At 44.1% G+C, this 17,730-nt stretch overlaps 1 protein-coding gene across 2 annotated transcripts in view; it reads left to right on the forward strand.

Annotated features, from left to right (window-relative positions):
• nbeaa (neurobeachin a) overlaps positions 1-17,730 on the forward strand; it is a gene marked incomplete at its 5' end in the record, with an annotated part of 127,136 nt that overhangs the window by 82,034 nt on the left and 27,372 nt on the right. For both annotated transcript variants that reach the window (XM_080013338.1, XM_080013339.1), the window contains 13 exons: positions 2,968-3,690; positions 3,855-4,337; positions 5,208-5,425; positions 6,323-6,476; positions 7,528-7,551; positions 8,457-8,540; positions 9,468-9,648; positions 10,213-10,337; positions 10,491-10,559; positions 13,057-13,225; positions 13,977-14,347; positions 14,855-14,991; positions 15,974-16,125. In XM_080013338.1, the coding sequence (XP_079869464.1) occupies positions 2,968-3,690; positions 3,855-4,337; positions 5,208-5,425; positions 6,323-6,476; positions 7,528-7,551; positions 8,457-8,540; positions 9,468-9,648; positions 10,213-10,337; positions 10,491-10,559; positions 13,057-13,225; positions 13,977-14,347; positions 14,855-14,991; positions 15,974-16,125 (2,890 nt within the window). The remainder of the gene's footprint in view (positions 1-2,967; positions 3,691-3,854; positions 4,338-5,207; positions 5,426-6,322; positions 6,477-7,527; positions 7,552-8,456; positions 8,541-9,467; positions 9,649-10,212; positions 10,338-10,490; positions 10,560-13,056; positions 13,226-13,976; positions 14,348-14,854; positions 14,992-15,973; positions 16,126-17,730) is intronic.

A 17,730-nucleotide genomic window follows, 5' to 3' on the forward strand; every position in this document is an offset into this window, starting at 1 on the left:
CAAGAGCTTTTTGCTGTGATGGAGATTTTGACTCGGCAAATCTCCACACACCTTTATTTGAATGAGTCACTGTTGAGTCAGTGTTTCCCCAAGCTATGAAATGTTTTGAAAGCTACGGAATTTATTTTTGCCTGTCTTGCTTTTTTTTTTTTTTTTAACGTCATCATTTTGTTTCAACTTTCATGTCGTACAGTAATGAAGGACTGTTGTTTCGCTTTGCTAAGTTGAGCTGTTGGACTACTATAGTCCACACAGAATAATGGTCTTTTACCACATATATATGCAGTATACAGTGAATTCTACTGCATACCAATCCTACCTTGTCACAACACAACTGATTGGCTCAGTCACATTAAGAAGGAGAGGATATATATTAGGATATGGATATAATATACTTTGAACACCTTTTTAGCCGCTTACATCATTCCATATGAGTTGTTTCATAGCTCCATGTAGAGAATACTGAAAATAAAGAAAAACACATGAATGAGTAGGTGGGTCCAAACTTTGGACTGGTACTGTAGTCCAGGGCAACTTTTAGACTTCCCACGGCTTGCAAATAGCCAGTTTCACTGTAGTAATTATGTTCTTGGAAAGAGTCAGTATTTAGCAAATTAAATCATGACTAGTCTTGAGAAGCCCGCCATGGGCCACCTTTCAACTCGTTCAACCCAACTTTCAGCTACGTGGAATGTGAAGCGACCTTCAGCGAAAATGAAGACTAAATTTGAAACCTTATATGTTGTAGTCACTGTGGAACAAGCCACCCAACACCCCCTGAATGGCTTTATGTCACATTTCGCAGACAAAATAATGAACAATAATGTAGTAATTGATAGAATGGTGGATGTAAATTATGGAAAGCCATTTGAAATATTTAAATATAATATAATTTATTATATATATTATATATTATAATATATAACGTAATATATTTAAAATATTAAATAAATAATGAAAAATGTAAATAAATAAATAACTGTGACTATGAAATAAATCCTGAAATAAATAAATTTGGCTATAAATATATAAATAAATGTAAATATTAATATATAAATGAGTAAATATAGTTCAATAGTTTTTCAAGACTATTTTTAATAATTCCAAATTTATTTATTTCAGGGGCGCTTTTATTTTAAAATGCCACATTTCCAATCCTCAAATGCAAATGAATGAGGCGTGGTTATCTCATAGATTCAGAGTTAGCGGAGAGTGGTTGCTCGGAGCTGGTCCTCAGCTCCCGATACCTCTTCGGTTGGAGCCAGGGGCTGGCAGGGAGCGAGCCAGTCACAATGGAGGGCCACCACCCGGTTCTGCTTGACCAGCCGCAACCTTTACACCACCTCCGACAGCTGTTCCAGCACAGTGCAAGGGCCAGCCCACTGGCTCTACATCTTGGGGGAGAGGCCCTTCTCTCTCACCGGACAGCAGACCCGCACCTGGGTCCCGGGTGCAAAGTCCGTACCGTACCCCGGTGGCGGTAGTCGTAGGTCCCCAGTGCAGACACGACTTGGTGTTCTGGCCGCCCCCGGAGCCCGAGTCGCGGGGGGAGCCCGGCATGGGCTACCCACACAACCTCGGAGAAAGGCTGCGGGGGGTGCACGGGTTGACCAGGCGAGCCTTAACGGACATTAAGGCCAATCCCAATCGGGAGCTGAGGACCAGCTGCCACTCCTAGTCCTGCCACTGTTGCGGCACCGCCCGTCTCATCGCTAACTCTGAATCTGTGCGAAAATCACACCCCATTCAATCGCATTTAAGGGTTGAAAATGTGTCATAAAAGTGGCATTATGAAACAAAAGTCCTGTTAAATAAATAAATGTGGAATTATGAAATAAAAGTGCCATGAAATAAACTAAAGTGACATTATTAAAATTAAAGTCCCTTTAAATAAATAAATATAAAATTGAACTTTTTAAAATAAAATTAAAAAAACATTTATTTAACGAAATTAACTCATTTATATATTTTTATTTATTATATACTGTATATATATTGATATTTATTGGCTCAATTATTTATATCAGTATTTATTTCATCGGCATATTTATTTATCTATTTATTTATTAATTTAATAATAACTCAAATGGCATTCAATAGTGAATGACTCCATTTACTCACACACATTCCAAACAAAAGTAGGTACTCTGGCCCATCTATGCCTAGGCGGATTAAATAACACCATTTCCGAGCAGCCAGATATGACCTGTGATAATTTCTAAGATTTCGATTTTTTTAGATTTAGATTGAGGTTTTTTTACGTAATCTACTAACGATTGATGATATACACGATCAAATTTATATTCACTGTTTTGTACATGTTACCCCTTTTATATTACACCTACTTACCTATGTTTACCTCCTTGACGAGTTGTTAGGCCTCCACTTCCTGGCATTTTTTCTTACGTTAATTTCCACATTTGACCTTCAACGGGGGGATTAATGGATGGCTGAGTTACAGGAATCACCAGTAGTTAATATTAACGAGTGACGGTATTGATTTAAATACATTGATGACTTGGCTACTTGAATCTACTTGGCTATGTTTTTCAGGAGTTGAAGAAATCAACTGTTATTGTATACTTGCTGTTATTGATCACAACCTTACAAAGACTCAAGAAGAAGAGTCAAGGCGTAATTGATGGAATATTCATGAATCATGTGCTGATCATGTCCTCTGACCTTCCCCTCAGACAATGAGGTGGAGTTTGACTCATTATCCCATTACATGTTCTTTTGAGCACAGTGGGATGATGGAATATACCTTCGTAGAAAATGTAAAGTAATGTGCGCGTGTTGCAAAAAAAAAAAAAATCATTACGGCTCCGCTCAAGTTCCATCCATCGTGCCTTTGTTGCAGATGACCTACAAAGCCGATGGGAACGAATCTGCTGAAGCGAAACGGATATAAATACATTCTGTTCATCTCCGTTCTGATGGAGCCCTCTCTCTCCCGCTGCGTTCTAGGTCACCTACGAGGCCCACAAGGAGTACTTGGCCAAGATGTATGAGGAGTACCAGCGGCAGGAGGAGGAGAACATGAAGAAGGGGAAGAAGGGCTCCGTCTCCACCATCTCGGGCCTTTCCGCCACGCCGGCGCCCGTCGTCAACGGCAACCTGGAGATCGACGACATCAACTCCCAGACACAGACGCCGGAGAGCGAGGCGGAGTACAGTGAGGGCGGTGGTGGTGGTGGTGGCGGCGGCGGCGGCGGCGACTCCCGCAACCTCCTGGCCGAGGGCGGCGTCAAGCGGCCCAACGGGGAGGCCCTGACGCCCGGGGTCGAGCAGAGCGCTGGGCCCGGGGTGAGGGTGGAGGTCCACGACCTGCTGGTGGACATCAAGGCGGAGAAGGTGGAGGCCACAGAGGTGAAGCTGGACGACCTGGACTTGTCCCCGGAGGGCCTGGGGGGAAGCATAGGCGTGGTGGGGGGTGGAGCAGGAGGGATGGAGAACGGTCCCCTGGTGGAGGTGGACTCCCTGTTGGACAGCGCCTACTGTGCCGTCGTGCAGAACCTGAATGGGAGCCTGGCCCCCAAAGAGGACTCGTCGGGCCCCGGGGTCGGCTTGGGGCCGGACCTGGGGCTTTCGGGAGTCAGCCTGGAGGACGACGGCAACATGGGGCCACTCATCACACTGGCCGACGAGAAGGACAGTGTCCCTAGCAACAACGGGTTCCTCTTCAGCAAGGTGAGAACTCAGGAGTTGAAATAGGTTTAAAAAAAATATATATATTATTATTTAAATTCTATTTGATTGTATTTTTTTCAGTTTTTTATTATTTCATGACTTATTTTATTAAAAACACCTAATACTTTCTGTCTTAATGACCACTCTCCTTCTCTGCACCCTAGGTGGATGAGAAACTGCTCCCGGCTCTGGCCGCCACGGATCCGCTGGTTTTGCCGAGCCCAGACCAGCCCGCTCCGGCCGGCCCCGTGATACCTTTGCACTCGTCCAGCAGCGCGTGCGACGACCTCAGCCTGCTCGCCCACATGACCAGCTGCGGCTCCGACCTCGCCCAGCCGCAGAGCGGCACCCCCGGGGAGCTCCCGGAGGACGGCGCCTTCAAGATCCAGAGCCCCCTGGCCGACATCAGCTCAATCGCCGAGGCTGAGAGCCAGGCCCAGGCCCGGGCCCTGGCGCTGGCCCAGGCCCGGGCCCAGGCGGCGTCGCAGCCGGAGTTCCCGGTGGGAGACGGACCCTCCGGGGCCGAGGGCGAGGCCGCCGGGCTGAAGACCTTAGGAGACACGGCGAGCACCACCTCGGACACGGAAAGGTCAGATGACGGCAAGGACAAGGACATCAAGAAGATACAAACCACCGCCACCACTCAGGTATGTCACGTGGTGCTGGGAGATGAAACGATAATGATAATTATCGCAATCGTTTTTTCCTCGCTTATTTTTTATATTGTCTTACGCTGATTTCTTCATTTAGTTAGGCAAGTGGAAACCCAAAGCCAATCAGTTGGGGTGATCTAAAACTGACTTCACCTCTGGGCACTCTAGCGTTTGCAGATATAGAAAGAAGCTCCGCCCCCTCCCTCCCGGGTATGAGGGTGGCGACAGAGCGGCAGTGTCCAAAATGAGCGACTCCAAGGAGAAAGATGATGTATTGTTGGCAAAAGATGCATCGATTGTTCAGCCTTTTTTTGAGATATTTAATTTCCAATTACCGATTATGATTACAAGTGCTGTGCAATGTATAAAAATACTGTTTCGCATTTTATCTTCAGATTTGTTTCCCTCCTATTTTTCTTTGAGGTTAATTTCATTTGGAAAATTTAGAGGAGGCTAAATGCTGCTCAGTTTTGTGGGAACATTGAGTTTTTTTACAATGCAGATTGTTATTTTAAGACAATTGGACAATTTCATTCCACCAAAAATTGTGTTTTAAAATGCATCATGGCATACTGTACAGCCGTCTTCTTTATTACCGTAAATTCAGATTTTTATACAAGTTGTGATAAATATCGTCATCGAATGGTAGGAAATATTTAATCGTGATATTTTGTCGCGTGCCAGTTCACCTGCTCTCCACAGTTGATTCACCCTGATGTCGTGAGATCGACATCGCAATTCAAGGATCAGAACTCTGGCCTTTTTTCGTGGCGTTTTGGTGTGGTTCACTCCTGGGTGTTAGTTAGAAGAGCCGACCAGCTCATTGCGCCCTTAAACCGTTCCCCAAATCCCCTCCCCTCGCAGGCCCTCCACGGCCGCACCGCCGCCCAGCTGGAGAGGGACCTGCGCGTGGACCTGGGATTTCGGGGAATGCCGATGACGGAAGAGCAGCGGCGGCAGTTCAGCCCCGGGCCCCGCACCACCATGTTCCGCATCCCGGAGTTCAAGTGGTCGCCCATGCACCAGAGGCTGCTGACCGATCTGCTGTTCGCCCTGGAGACCGACGTGCACGTGTGGAGGAGGTGAGCCGGCGAAGAAGGTTGTTTTAACCAGGTCCTTGAGGTGCTTGAATGGGCTCGAAATGTCGTTCTCGGAAAATTTTAAGTACTAGGAATAACTTTGACGATAGCCCCCCTTAATGCGCTGAAGTGTTTGAAAACCTGGGATATCCCCATGGTTTTGTTATTCAAATCGTAACGTAATAATTTAAAGAATAATGGTTTTCCAGAATCGCTTTTATGACATAGATTATGTCAGGGAAATTTTAATGAAATTTTTATCCAGTGTGGTTGGACACTTATAGTGGATGACAATGAGATTAATTGTATATTAATATATAGATAGTATACTGTTAATCTATATGTCTATGTATTATAATCTCATTTACTGTACTAATATAAATTATACAGAATGAGATTCAGATTATATTTTATCTTAATAAAGATCACATTGAAAAAACTGAATTGAAAACTGAAAAATTTGTTTTGTTTCCTTGAAAATGAAAAAATTGTGCTTAACAAGGTTTAGGGTTTAACCAAATATTTAGCCTTTAAAATGCCTTTTTTTTTTCTTGCTCAAATGCTTTTTATTGATATATTTTTTCTTAAAATATATATTTTTTCTTTTTTTCTTATTATCTATATATATATATATATATACTTTTTGTGTGTGTTGTATGTGGGACCTCCTGCTTGGAAAAAAAAAAGAAAACAAAAATAACCTACTGCAAGTTCTGTTATTTTGAAGAAAAACAATACTGTATGGAATGACGTAAAACCTTTTTTTTTTTTTTTCCCTAATACATCAAAAATTTGTCCCAAGAATTGGGACGAAGGTCGATAGATAGAGGCCGCCTGGAGAGTGATCCCATATCTGACCCCCACTCCTCACCCGCTTTCCCCTTTCCCCCTCGCCTGCAGCCACTCCACCAAGTCCGTGATGGATTTCGTGAACAGCAACGAGAACATCATCTTCGTCCACAACACCATCCACCTCATCTCCCAGATGGTGGACAACATCATCATCGCCTGCGGAGGCATCCTGCCGCTGCTGTCCGCCGCCACCTCCCCTTCTGTGAGTGGCCGGGTCCTGCCCCCTGCTGGCGAGAGGGGGGAACTGCAGGGCCCCAGCCGCCCCGGCCCGAGTAGTAGATGGCTGAGGGGCCACACCGCCAGCGACGCGTCGGCGTCGCGGGACGCGCTTCAGATGCGCTGCCATGTTAATCGATATGGAGGGTCGCACCAAGCGGAAGCGTCGGCGTCGCGAAAGCGGCATGCCAACCGCGTTTTTGTTTACGCCTCGCCTCGACTTTTCCGGGCGCAAAATACGCAAACTGGAGCGTAGATTCCCATTCAAATGACGTATTTAGTGAAAATATTGAATTACCAAGCCTGGTATGCATCAACCACATATATAAACATATCAAATCACTGATGTGCCGTCCTCACGTGGATTACTTTTTCACCACAACAAATGAAATTTCACTCATATAATATATATATATAATAATATAATATATTATTATCATTCCAGCTAATCCGACCGCGTTCGTAAACAGGCAGACGCCGAAACAAACGCGAGTCGAAATGAGAAGCAAAGGGTTGCAAAGGGGAGAGAGGAAAAAAAAAAAAAGGAAAGCGGAGATTGACTTTGACGCGTGAAAGGCCGAAACGTTCCACGGTGTGTCGTTTCGGGGGAGAGCCGGGAGAGCGGGCCCGGTGTGAACTGACCAAGCTACAAAACCACACGTCGCTTCTGGTGTGGCCCCAGGGGTTAGTTCCACTAGAAGATTTGTGTGTAATAAGTAAAAAAAAAAAAGTAGAGAAGTAGAGAAAAGTAGAGAAGCCCACGTTTACAGTTTAACGACTTATTGTCGGCTTATTTAGCCGGTAAAACACCGAAAGGGAAGGCCAGCTGTGAAACGGTATTCGGATATTCTTATAGATGGTTGTACTTTGATTTATTTATACATCACAATCTTCAACCCTGTTTAACAAATTCCCTCTTTACTTTGATATTTGAATGAACTACTTATTTTTAACCATATTTATTTTTTTCTTTTCCTGTGTTACCTCTATTTTGTCTTTTTTTTTTTTTTTTTTTTTCTTTTTTATCGCATGTGCAGAGTTCTAAGAGTAGTGCCAACACTGTAAGTTGCCATTTTCTTCCTTCTCTCTCTGTGTTCCACTAATGCTGTTTTACGGTTTCTTTACACCTTGTGGACGACGCTAACCCCCTTGCCTGCCCGACATCCATAGTGTTTCTATTTGTCGTGCTTCTTTGCTGCCAGTAAATACGACCCCTTGTGTACTACATGGATCTGTGGCCCGTTCGCGCAGAGCTCTCTGCTTTGGTCGCATATGTTCCCTCCCGATGATAACAATGTTTCACGCCTGTTTAGGTTTCAAAAAAAGGCTAACGGGGGAAAATGATGGAAGCCCATTCCCGCCACATCGAAAAAAAAAAAAGGGGAGCGAAAGAGTCTGAGTTGGGACTTTTTTCTGACCACTGTGACTTTCATTTTCTCAGAATTCCAACTCTCTTCGTCGGGTAGTTACGAGATAATAACTCAGAATTCTGACAGTTTCTCGCAGTTATGAGAAGACAAAGTCACATTCCGACTTTTTTCTCATAATTGCAATTTTTGTTTTTTTTTTCCTCTGAATTCCAGCTTTCTTTCTCCCGTTCCGAGATAATAACTCAGAATTCAGACGGTTTCTCGCAGTTATGAGAAGGAAAAAAAAGTCGGAATTCAGCGTTTTTTTTTTACCAAAATAAAAAAGTTGGAACTCAGCGAAAAGAATGTATCCTTTTTTTTGACATGGCGGGAATGGGCTTCCCTACAAAATATTGTTGGGGGGGCGGGGGCAGGGATGACGTTGACATGTTTAAATAAAAAAAAAAAAAAAAAAAAGCAGGGGTGACGTTGACATGTAGACGAAAGAGAGAAAACAGCAAAAGTCTTTCGGTGGAAATGGCGCCGCGGGGACGGGGGGGAGGGTGTGGGTGGGGTTCCGTCTGCTAAGCCCTTTCCCCTTTGTATCAACACCAAAGAAGGCGAGTGGAGCCGGACCCCAGAGGGGGTCCAAGGGAGAGGAGGTGACCCCTGTCCCTGGGGGCGGAGGCGCGGGGGCCGAGGTGCGTAACAAGCCCGAGTCGCCCGCTTGTCGACCGGAAGAGCTGAGGGGCCCCGCCTCAAGCCTTTCCGTCCTCACTCTGTGTGTCTGTCGTCCCCCAGTTGTCCCTGCACCCCAGACCTCGGGCGCTCGCCTTCTGTCCACTCCTTCACCCCCCCCCTTCACGTCCCCGCCGAGCGGGAGCTCTGCCGACCGTTCGATTTGACGAAATTTTTTTTTGAACACACCCCCGCTCCGAATGCAACGTACACTTCCTGAAAGTGACATTTTTGGCGATTGAACGCCCGCCTCAGCGCAAACGCCGTTGGAGTTTGCTCGTCGGGTTAGCTGCTGGGCCGAGCCGTTCCTGTTACCACGCCGTCACTGACCGCCCCGCTAGCGTCACAACCTCAGTGTTCCATCACCTGTGTGTCATCCGGCTGCACCTCCTGTCTGTCGTCTCCGGCACTTCATGTTGTTGAGGGGTCAATGACATTATATATTTTTTTGCCTTTCCTCGAATTTATTATCATTCAAATAAACCCGATATAAAGACACATGTACAATTTCAATTATTTTTTAAAAAGTTCATACATTTTGGCCATTTTGTGGCTTTAAAGTCCTTAAAAATGTCCATTTTAGACCGTGACAAGGCCTCTGAGGCTTTAAGTCTGATAACTTCATAGATATAATATGCACATTCACAAGACTATGAACACACGTATCTCAATTTTTTCGTTGACTCCCCTTTAAAAAAAACCTTATTTGTCATTTACCCTCGAGTTGACCTCACCAGCATGACCCCCGAAGGCTGCCGTTTTTGTACGACGCAAAAATTAACCCTTTCGATCACCGCCATGGCAGAATGAGCTGCATATAAAGTCCTGCTAACGCAGCTCTTCTGTCATCTAGACGTGTAGTGACTCGGGAAGCGTGTTTTGTTTTACAGACGGAGCTGGAGAACATCGAGGCGACTCAGGGCATGTCCTCGGAGACGGCGGTCACGTTCCTGTCGCGCCTCATGGCCATGGTGGACGTGCTGGTGTTCGCCAGCTCGCTCAACTTCAGCGAGATCGAGGCGGAGAAGAACATGTCCTCCGGCGGGCTGATGAGGCAATGCCTCCGACTGGGTATGTGTGAGTTAGATTTTTTTTTTTCCTTCCCCTATTTTTCCAATCCATTAAAAGCGCTGTGGAGGTAGACTCGGGGACGTATTTTCTCTCGCCTAGAGCTATTTTCTCAGTAGAACGGGGAGATTTAGGGATCAATCAAAAGTCAATGTAAAACAAGTGCCTGAGGATTGCTTTTCTATGCTTTTCTACCCTTGGTTGATTATTGAACGTGTCCCTGAGTTTATCTTTAATTATGCAAAAAGAATGTTCCCGCCACATGACACACTATTAGCTCCTGCAACTAAAACTCACTTTGAATTCAGACCACTGTTTGTACTTAACCACAGCTATTTGTGAAAGGACCTTATTAGGACCTTATATTTCATTTTCAGCCATATCTGCTATTCACTCATCTATCTTTCTTTCTAAATGTGTCATATCTGTAAATATAGCATGTATTCTGTAGAAACAATAAACTCAAAACAAATAATAAAAGAATTAAACAAAATAAATCCTTTGCTGTATTTTACTTAAAGAGTTTCTCTCTCTCTCTCTCTCTCTCTCTCTCTCTCTCTCCCTAAGTGTGCTGCGTGGCGGTGAGGAACTGTTTGGAGTGCCGGCAGAGACAGAGGGACCGGGGCTGCAAGTCGTCCCTGACCAGCAGCAAGTCCCAGGACAGCCTGCACAACGCCGCCACGGCCAGCAAGGTACCACGGCAACACACACACACGCGCACACACACACACAAACACACACACACGGGTACACCAATAAATATACACCGATACACATATGCAAACACTCATATGCAACCTATTTCTTTCTTTCTCCCTTCATTTTTCTCTCCATATAAACTATAGCAGGATCCAGACAGACTCCTACAGGACGTGGATATCAACCGTCTTCGAGCTGTGGTCTTCAGAGACGTGGTAAGCGATTGTCTCTGTGTGAGAGTTTCTCTGAGTGACAGAGGGTCTGTGTGAGAGTGTGTCTGTGTGACTGTCTATGTGTGAGAGTGTCTCTGTGTGGATGTGTCTCTGTTTGAGAGTGTGTTTGTGTGTGAGTGTCTCTGTGTAAGAGTGTGTCTCTGTGTGAGGGTGTCTGTGTGTGACAGTGTCTGTGAGTGTGTCTCTGTGTGAAAGTGTCTCTGTGTGAGTGTGTCTCTGTGTGAGAGTGTGTTTGTGTGTGAGAGTGTGTCTGTGAGGGTGTCTCTGTGTGAGAGTGTCTGTGTGAGAGTGTCTCTGTGTGAGTGTCTCTGTTTGAGAGCGTGTTTGTGTGTGAGAGTGTGTCTGTGTGAGGGTGTCTCTGTGTGAGAGTGTCTGTGTGAGAGTGTCTCTGTGTGAGTGTGTCTCTGTTTGAGAGTGTGTCTGTGTGACTGTCTATGTGTGAGAGTGTCTCTGTGTGGATGTGTCTCTGTTTGAGAGTGTGTTTGTGTGTGTGTCTCTGTGTAAGAGTGTGTCTCTGTGTGAGGGTGTCTGTGTGTGAGAGTGTCTGTGAGAGTGTCTCTGTGAGTGTGTCTCTGTGTGAGAGTGTGTCTGTGTGAGGGTGTCTGTGTGAGAGTGTCTCTGTGTGAGTGTGTCTCTGTTTGACGGTGTCTGTGTCTGAGAGTGTCTGTGAGTGTCTCTGTGTGAGAGTGTCTTTGAGTGTCTCTATTTCAGAGTGTGTTTGTATGTGAGAGTGTGACAGTGTGTCTCAGTGTGCATTAGGACTGTATATATTTGTTTCAATTTTGATACAAAGGTTCATGTTAGAGTGTCTGTGTTTGAGGGTGTGTTTGTGTGAGAGAGGTTGTCTGTGTGTGAGGGTGTCTGTGTGAGTGTGTCTGTGTGAATGTGTCTGTGTGAGTGTCTCTGTGAGTGTGTCACTGTGTGAGAGTGTCTGTGTGAGTGTGTCTCTGTTTGAGAGTGTGTTTGCGTGTGAGAGTGTCTGTGTGAGGGTGTCTCTGTTTGAGGGTGTCTCTGTGTGAGAGTGTCTGTGAGTGTCTCTGTTTGAGAGTGTGTTTGTATGTGAGAGTGTCTGTGTGTGAGAGTGTCTCGGTGTGCATTAGGACTGTATATATTTGTTTCAATTTTCATACAAAGGTTCATGTGAGAGTGTCTGTGTTTGATAGTGTATTTGTGTGAGAGAGGGTGTCTGTGTGTGAGGGTGTCTGCGTGAGTGTGTCTGTGTGAATGTGTCTGTGTGAGTGTGTCTCTGTCTGAGAGTGTGTTTGTGTGTGAGTGTGTCCGTGTGAGGGTGTCTCTGTGTGAGAGTGTCTCGGTGTGCATTAGGACTGTATATATTTTTTTCAATTTTGATACAAAGGTTCATGTTTTGATTCAATATCAATTAAATCCAGTGGTGGAAAGTAACAAAGAACAAGTACTTAAGTATTTTTTTAAGTATCTCTCCTTGCATAATAAGTATAAGTATATGACATAAGTATATCCTGTTTCAAAAGACCTTCGACTTCTACTCCTCTATGTTTCGAAGCAAATATCTATCGAAATTACTCTACTAGACATCGAACCTGGATTTATATTTTTTATATTTAACATTTCAACATTTAAGAGCTAGTACGTGTCTACTTCAGTCGAAACATCAACATGGTACTTTCACTTTTACTAGTCATTTTGTGTGTGCGTATTTGTATTTTAACTTAACCTCTGAGTGCTTCTTCCACCACTGCTTGAAGCCAATGTTTTGACAAATTCAGTCCAATAGAGAAATTTCCAGTAAATTTGTCACTATGTTGGCATTTTCTTTAAAAGGAAAATGGTTGGCATAACTTCCAAAACAAAGTATCAATGTTCGATTACATATATTTTTTCTTTTAACCCAGCTCTAGTGTGTATGTGTTTGTGTCTATATTTTTAATTTAAATCTATTTGAAATTAAATGAATAAAATAAAACATTTGCACAACCACCAGAATGTAATATATATATATATATATATATATATATATATATATATATTTTTTTTTTTAATATATATATTTTTTTAATACAGAAGCGTATGTTTACAATGTTTTTTATTTTTGGTTTATCGACTTATTACCGACATTTTGTTTACTGTTTAGGGCTTACATTTACTGTCAGGTTTATTGTACGTCACCATTTCTATCTTGAGTTCATCTTCCTGGTTCTGGTTTATTTCACAAGTTACTGTACAGGACCGTATGTTATTTTTGGAGATGACCTTTTATTTTTTAGTTTTTAATTTTTATCTTTTATCTTTTTCTTTGATATTTGTTTTTCTATTTCTAGGTGACATTTGTTGTTTATCATAAGGTTTAGTGCTCATAATAAACTGTACATTATTATGTACAGTTAACTGTTAGATGGATAGAGAGATCTATCTATCTGGTCCTTTATTAATGGGTGTTTATGATGGTGTGTGTGTGTGCGTGCTTGCGTGCGTGTGTTTATGCGATCCGCTCCGACAGGACGACAGCAAGCAGGCCCAGTTTTTGGCGCTGGCGGTCGTCTACTTCATCTCCGTCCTCATGGTGTCCAAGTACCGGGACATTCTGGAGCCGCAGCGTGAGATTGGCAGGTCGACGAGCCTGTCGGGGAGGAGCATCCGCCACGAGATCAACTCTCCCACCAGCACAGGTACAGTAGATTAGATTAGATTCGCCGCCGCATTGGTGTTAAAAGGCCAATGTGGAAAGGACGACTCATCGATTCAGCGCCAGCGACGGTAATGCGTAAAAGCTTTCGGGGAAACGATGACTAATCTCAATGACATTAGAGGGCAAAAACACAGAAGAACAGGGATGGAAAATCTAGGTTCCGAAAGTACAATTCCACTCCGGGATTTTGAGTCAACCATCTGGACTGGCTAATTATGCTGCATTCCAGTGAAACTCAGAAATCAGCAATTCAGAGTCGGTACTCCCCACTTCGAAGCTAAAAGTGTTCCATTGCATCTGTTTGGCAACGCTACAATTCTACGTTAACATACCATGGAATTTGCAGAACAGTTGAGATTTGAAACTAGCCCTGTTTTTGAATTAAAACCGACACAAGGGGAACCTTGTTCACCATTAAACGAGTGCCACCAAACTCTGCCTCAAATATCCGACTTTCAATTCCGATTTAAATGACTGTTCCTTTGCACTTTTCCAAGTAGGAGGTTGGATTTTTCCAGAGTTTCGAGTTCTATTGAACGCAGCGTTAGCACAACCCGGAGACCAATGTACCGAGTGAATCTGTGTATGGCTGGAGCAAAAACCTGGCAGGATTTTTACTTTCTGGACCTGGATTTTTCTTACTTCTAGTTCCAGAATAAATCACAGCACGTTGCTGTAATTTTCTTTATGTCAATTATGAGTTACGAATATTTAGTTCCTTCTTCCTCCAGAACACCCGTCGTCGTCCTTCTCGGACCGCGACAAGCAGGCCTCCACCCCCTTGGACGACTCCCCCCGCTCCGGCCTCCCCCACACGGACTCGGGCATCGGCGAGGAGGGCCACGTCGCCGGCTCCCTGAACGGCTCCGAGATGGGCCTGGGCCTGGGCCTGGGCCTGGTGGGCAGAGAGACAGACAGGGACAGAGACAGAGATGTCGGAGGAGGAGGCGGGGGGACGGCCGACCTGCTGTGCGGCCTGTCCTCCGACGTCCGAAGGTCGCAGGAGAGCCTCCTGGACTCGCCGCACAACCCCAACGCCGGCCAAGCACCTCCGTCCTCCATCTCCAGCATCAGCCAAACCAACAAGGGCATCAATGTCAAGGTGGGCTCAGTTCTGTGCGCTGAAGGAGGTCACCAGAATTGAATGCCTAGTAACTGATGGAGTTAGTCTGTATGCATATACGATAGGGCTGTCGCCATCATGATATTTTTGTCCACCATTGAGGAATTTTTTGATGGAATGCACCAGCTTTGCATTCTTTTTGTTTCAATATTTCTGGCATTGGCTTAAAATGCTGCTCAGTTTGAATGGAATCATTGTAGAATATAAATTGTAGAATCTTAACAATTTTACAAAATGAGGCAACTATGTAATAACTTTGACAGCTCAAGGGTTATTAAATAATCTTGTGTTCTTTTCTGCTTTTTGTACTTTGTTCAAATGAACTAAACTAAAACACCCTCTATTAGAGTGTCCTATTATCCTGGTTATAAGTAGCTTAACAGGTCATACCAGCCACCGCAAAATCCAGAGCTTTTGGATGGTTTTTTTTCGGCTCGCCTCCGCTCGCCGCCCGTTTCCGACGTGTTGTTTGTCTGGGTGCCACAGGAGATCTTGAAGAGTTTGGTCGCGGCACCGCTGGACGGCGGGGAGGCGGGGCAGGAGGCGGGGCCTATGCCCTATCACCCCGACCCCGCCCTGAAGACGCACCCCATGCTGCCCATGCAGTTCCACTCCTTCGACAGGTGCGTCCCCAGACACATCCGGCTCACCTGGAAAAATAACAGATTGCGAGGGTTGAGGCAGTTTCGTGTTTTCTGTCACTCTGATTGATCGATGAGAGATGATGTTCCTCTTTAAGCTACATGAAGGTTCTCACATATGGCGTCAGGCTAACCTTGGCGCTGCTGTAGAGCACCTTCGCACCTGTGTCCCTTCCATACTGTCTAGACCACCCCACCATATAGAGGATGCTCGGGTACCACATCTAAAACATCTAAATAAATCAAAATGGGTTCTGGCCGGTCTTTGAGGTGCTGGAAAGACCCATTTTGTGTTGATGTGCTTGAAAAGTCCTTGAAAAAAATCATTAAAAACCTGTGATATTTCTCCCAATTGAAACATATCGAGAATGGCTTTTACCTCATAGATGATGCCCGGGAAATGTTCATGTAATCCAGCATGGTTGGAAATAGACACTTATAGTAGTAGATGACAATGAGATTAGTAATAGATATATAGAAACACTACTATAAATAATAGACAATGAGACTAAGATTATATTATATTTTAATTATTAAAGATCACATTCAAAATGGATCTTGGACCTTTGATTACACAGTATTTATTTTGCGAATGTCCTTATAAATGACAGAAATAGTGCTTGAAAAGGTCCTTGAAAGTCCTCGAATTTAATTTAGTTTGGATTTCTAAGACTTTTACAGTAGGACTGTATCTATTTTTATTGTGCCTATGTATCTATTTTATTAGTTTTATTGTTTATCTATTTTCAGATGAAGATCTGATCACATTCTAGGTCAAATCTATGCTGAAATTCAGAAAATCCTAGGGGGCTCACCCGCTCTCTGCTGCTATGTAAGGAAAATGCAAAAAACAAAAGTGTGTGTGTGTGTGTGTGTGTGTGTGTGTGTGTGTGTGTGTGTGTGTGTGTGTGTGTGTGTGTGTGTGTGTGTGTGTGTGTGTGTGTGTGTGTGTCCCAACCCGTAGGAGCGTGGTGGTGCCGGTAAAGAAGCCCCCACCCGGCAGCCTCTCCGTCAACACGGTGGGCACGCCCACCACCGGCGGCGCGGCCACGCCCGGAAGCACGCCCAACATCTTCGCCGCCGCCGCCACGCCCAAAAGCATGATCAACACCACAGGTCAGAGCTTAAACACACACATACACACACACACACACACTAATGTAACTAATGTAACACACATACACATTTTAAACACATTTCATATTATCCTTGCGGGAGTCTATTATTTTACATTCTCTCGTTGCTTTAGCATCAGATAGGGACGTTGCTAATTTCACAACAGATCGTTGATATCCAAAAGAAGAAGTTATAAGATGTTCAAGTGATTCATTTCTTGTCTTAATGTACTGTTTGGTTTAGTGACAGGTGATTACATTACAGTAAGTAAATACTAGAAAAGGAATTGCCATTTTGCGGTAAAACCCCTAGACTTCGATAAAAGAGGATGAATAACGTTTCGAAAATTGATAAACAACATTTTCACTCAATTTTTTATAAATATTTGAGGGACAGAGCCATAAGACACAGGAGTCGCAGGTAGAAAGTGCAAAAATGTTTATTCAATATCTACAACTAAGGATGGGTTACAAAATTGAAACTGCAGGAGAAACATCTACAAAATAACCAAATTAAAATGCAGTCAAAATGAAGGAAACAGGGTTTAAAATCAAGTCGACTAGACACACCAAACAGACCAGCCCAAATGATACGGGAGGGAACATACATCTAAACGGCACGGCTAAACCAAAATGGACACAAGAGGGGTGAGACAAACATCGCAAATAAAATAATCTCACTCTTAATATTTTTAACCAGCGCACTAAATAAAATAAGTTGCACATATTTAATAAATGCTAAATAAACACATAAAACATGAATCTACGAGAAGGATTACTGTTAAATTAAATAAAAATGTTGGATGTTTGCCTGTTTTTCTAATGCATCTCTGACCGACCTTCCAAACTCCAAACTCAAACTCAAAGATAGTGGGGTCCGCAGATCCGCCGGTGGATCACGGGGATCCACCGGCGGGATGTGACAACCTGTCAGACAGAGCACTAGATCCCCTGTATTGATCCCTAAGGCTATTTTCACAAGCTCCGCACGTTACGAGACAACGGGCAGTAACGTAATTGGTGAAATACCACCGAAATCGAATTGGGTCGAAACCCGATCAACGTTCATGCGTTTCCCGGCCGTTATTGTTCCCCCACTTGGCCGTTATTGATCGGTAATGCAGACCTTCCAACCTGCATGCATTTTGTGTACCAACTACGCAATTCTTAGTCAAAAAACGCAGGTACAAAATGCCAGCTGAAACTACGCTACAATAAAAAAATGGATATACTGTATGTGTATATATACTGTATATTGTCATTTAATAACAGAAATAAATCAATCAATCAAAACAATACTACACCGTACATTAATTGGGTATTTAAACTACATCCCTGAGATTGGACCAGATGCTACGACCTGTGGTTCTGGAACCCCTCCCCTCCCTCTCCTCTCACTCACTCAACATCCACTGATACGCAGCGCAGAGGCACTTTATCATCCACCGAGGTGTAAAACTGCATTGTGAGGGGAAATGGGAAGTGGGAGAATTATAACAAAGCACAAAAATGTGACCGTAATGTTAACATATAATACGTGGATGCACCGATCGATCGGCCAGTTTTCAGCTTGATCAGCCATGACCGGAATGGGTCGTTTTTCACC

This window comes from Zeus faber (genome assembly GCF_960531495.2).
Source record: "Zeus faber genome assembly, chromosome: 14".
NCBI lineage: Eukaryota > Metazoa > Chordata > Actinopteri > Zeiformes > Zeidae > Zeus > Zeus faber.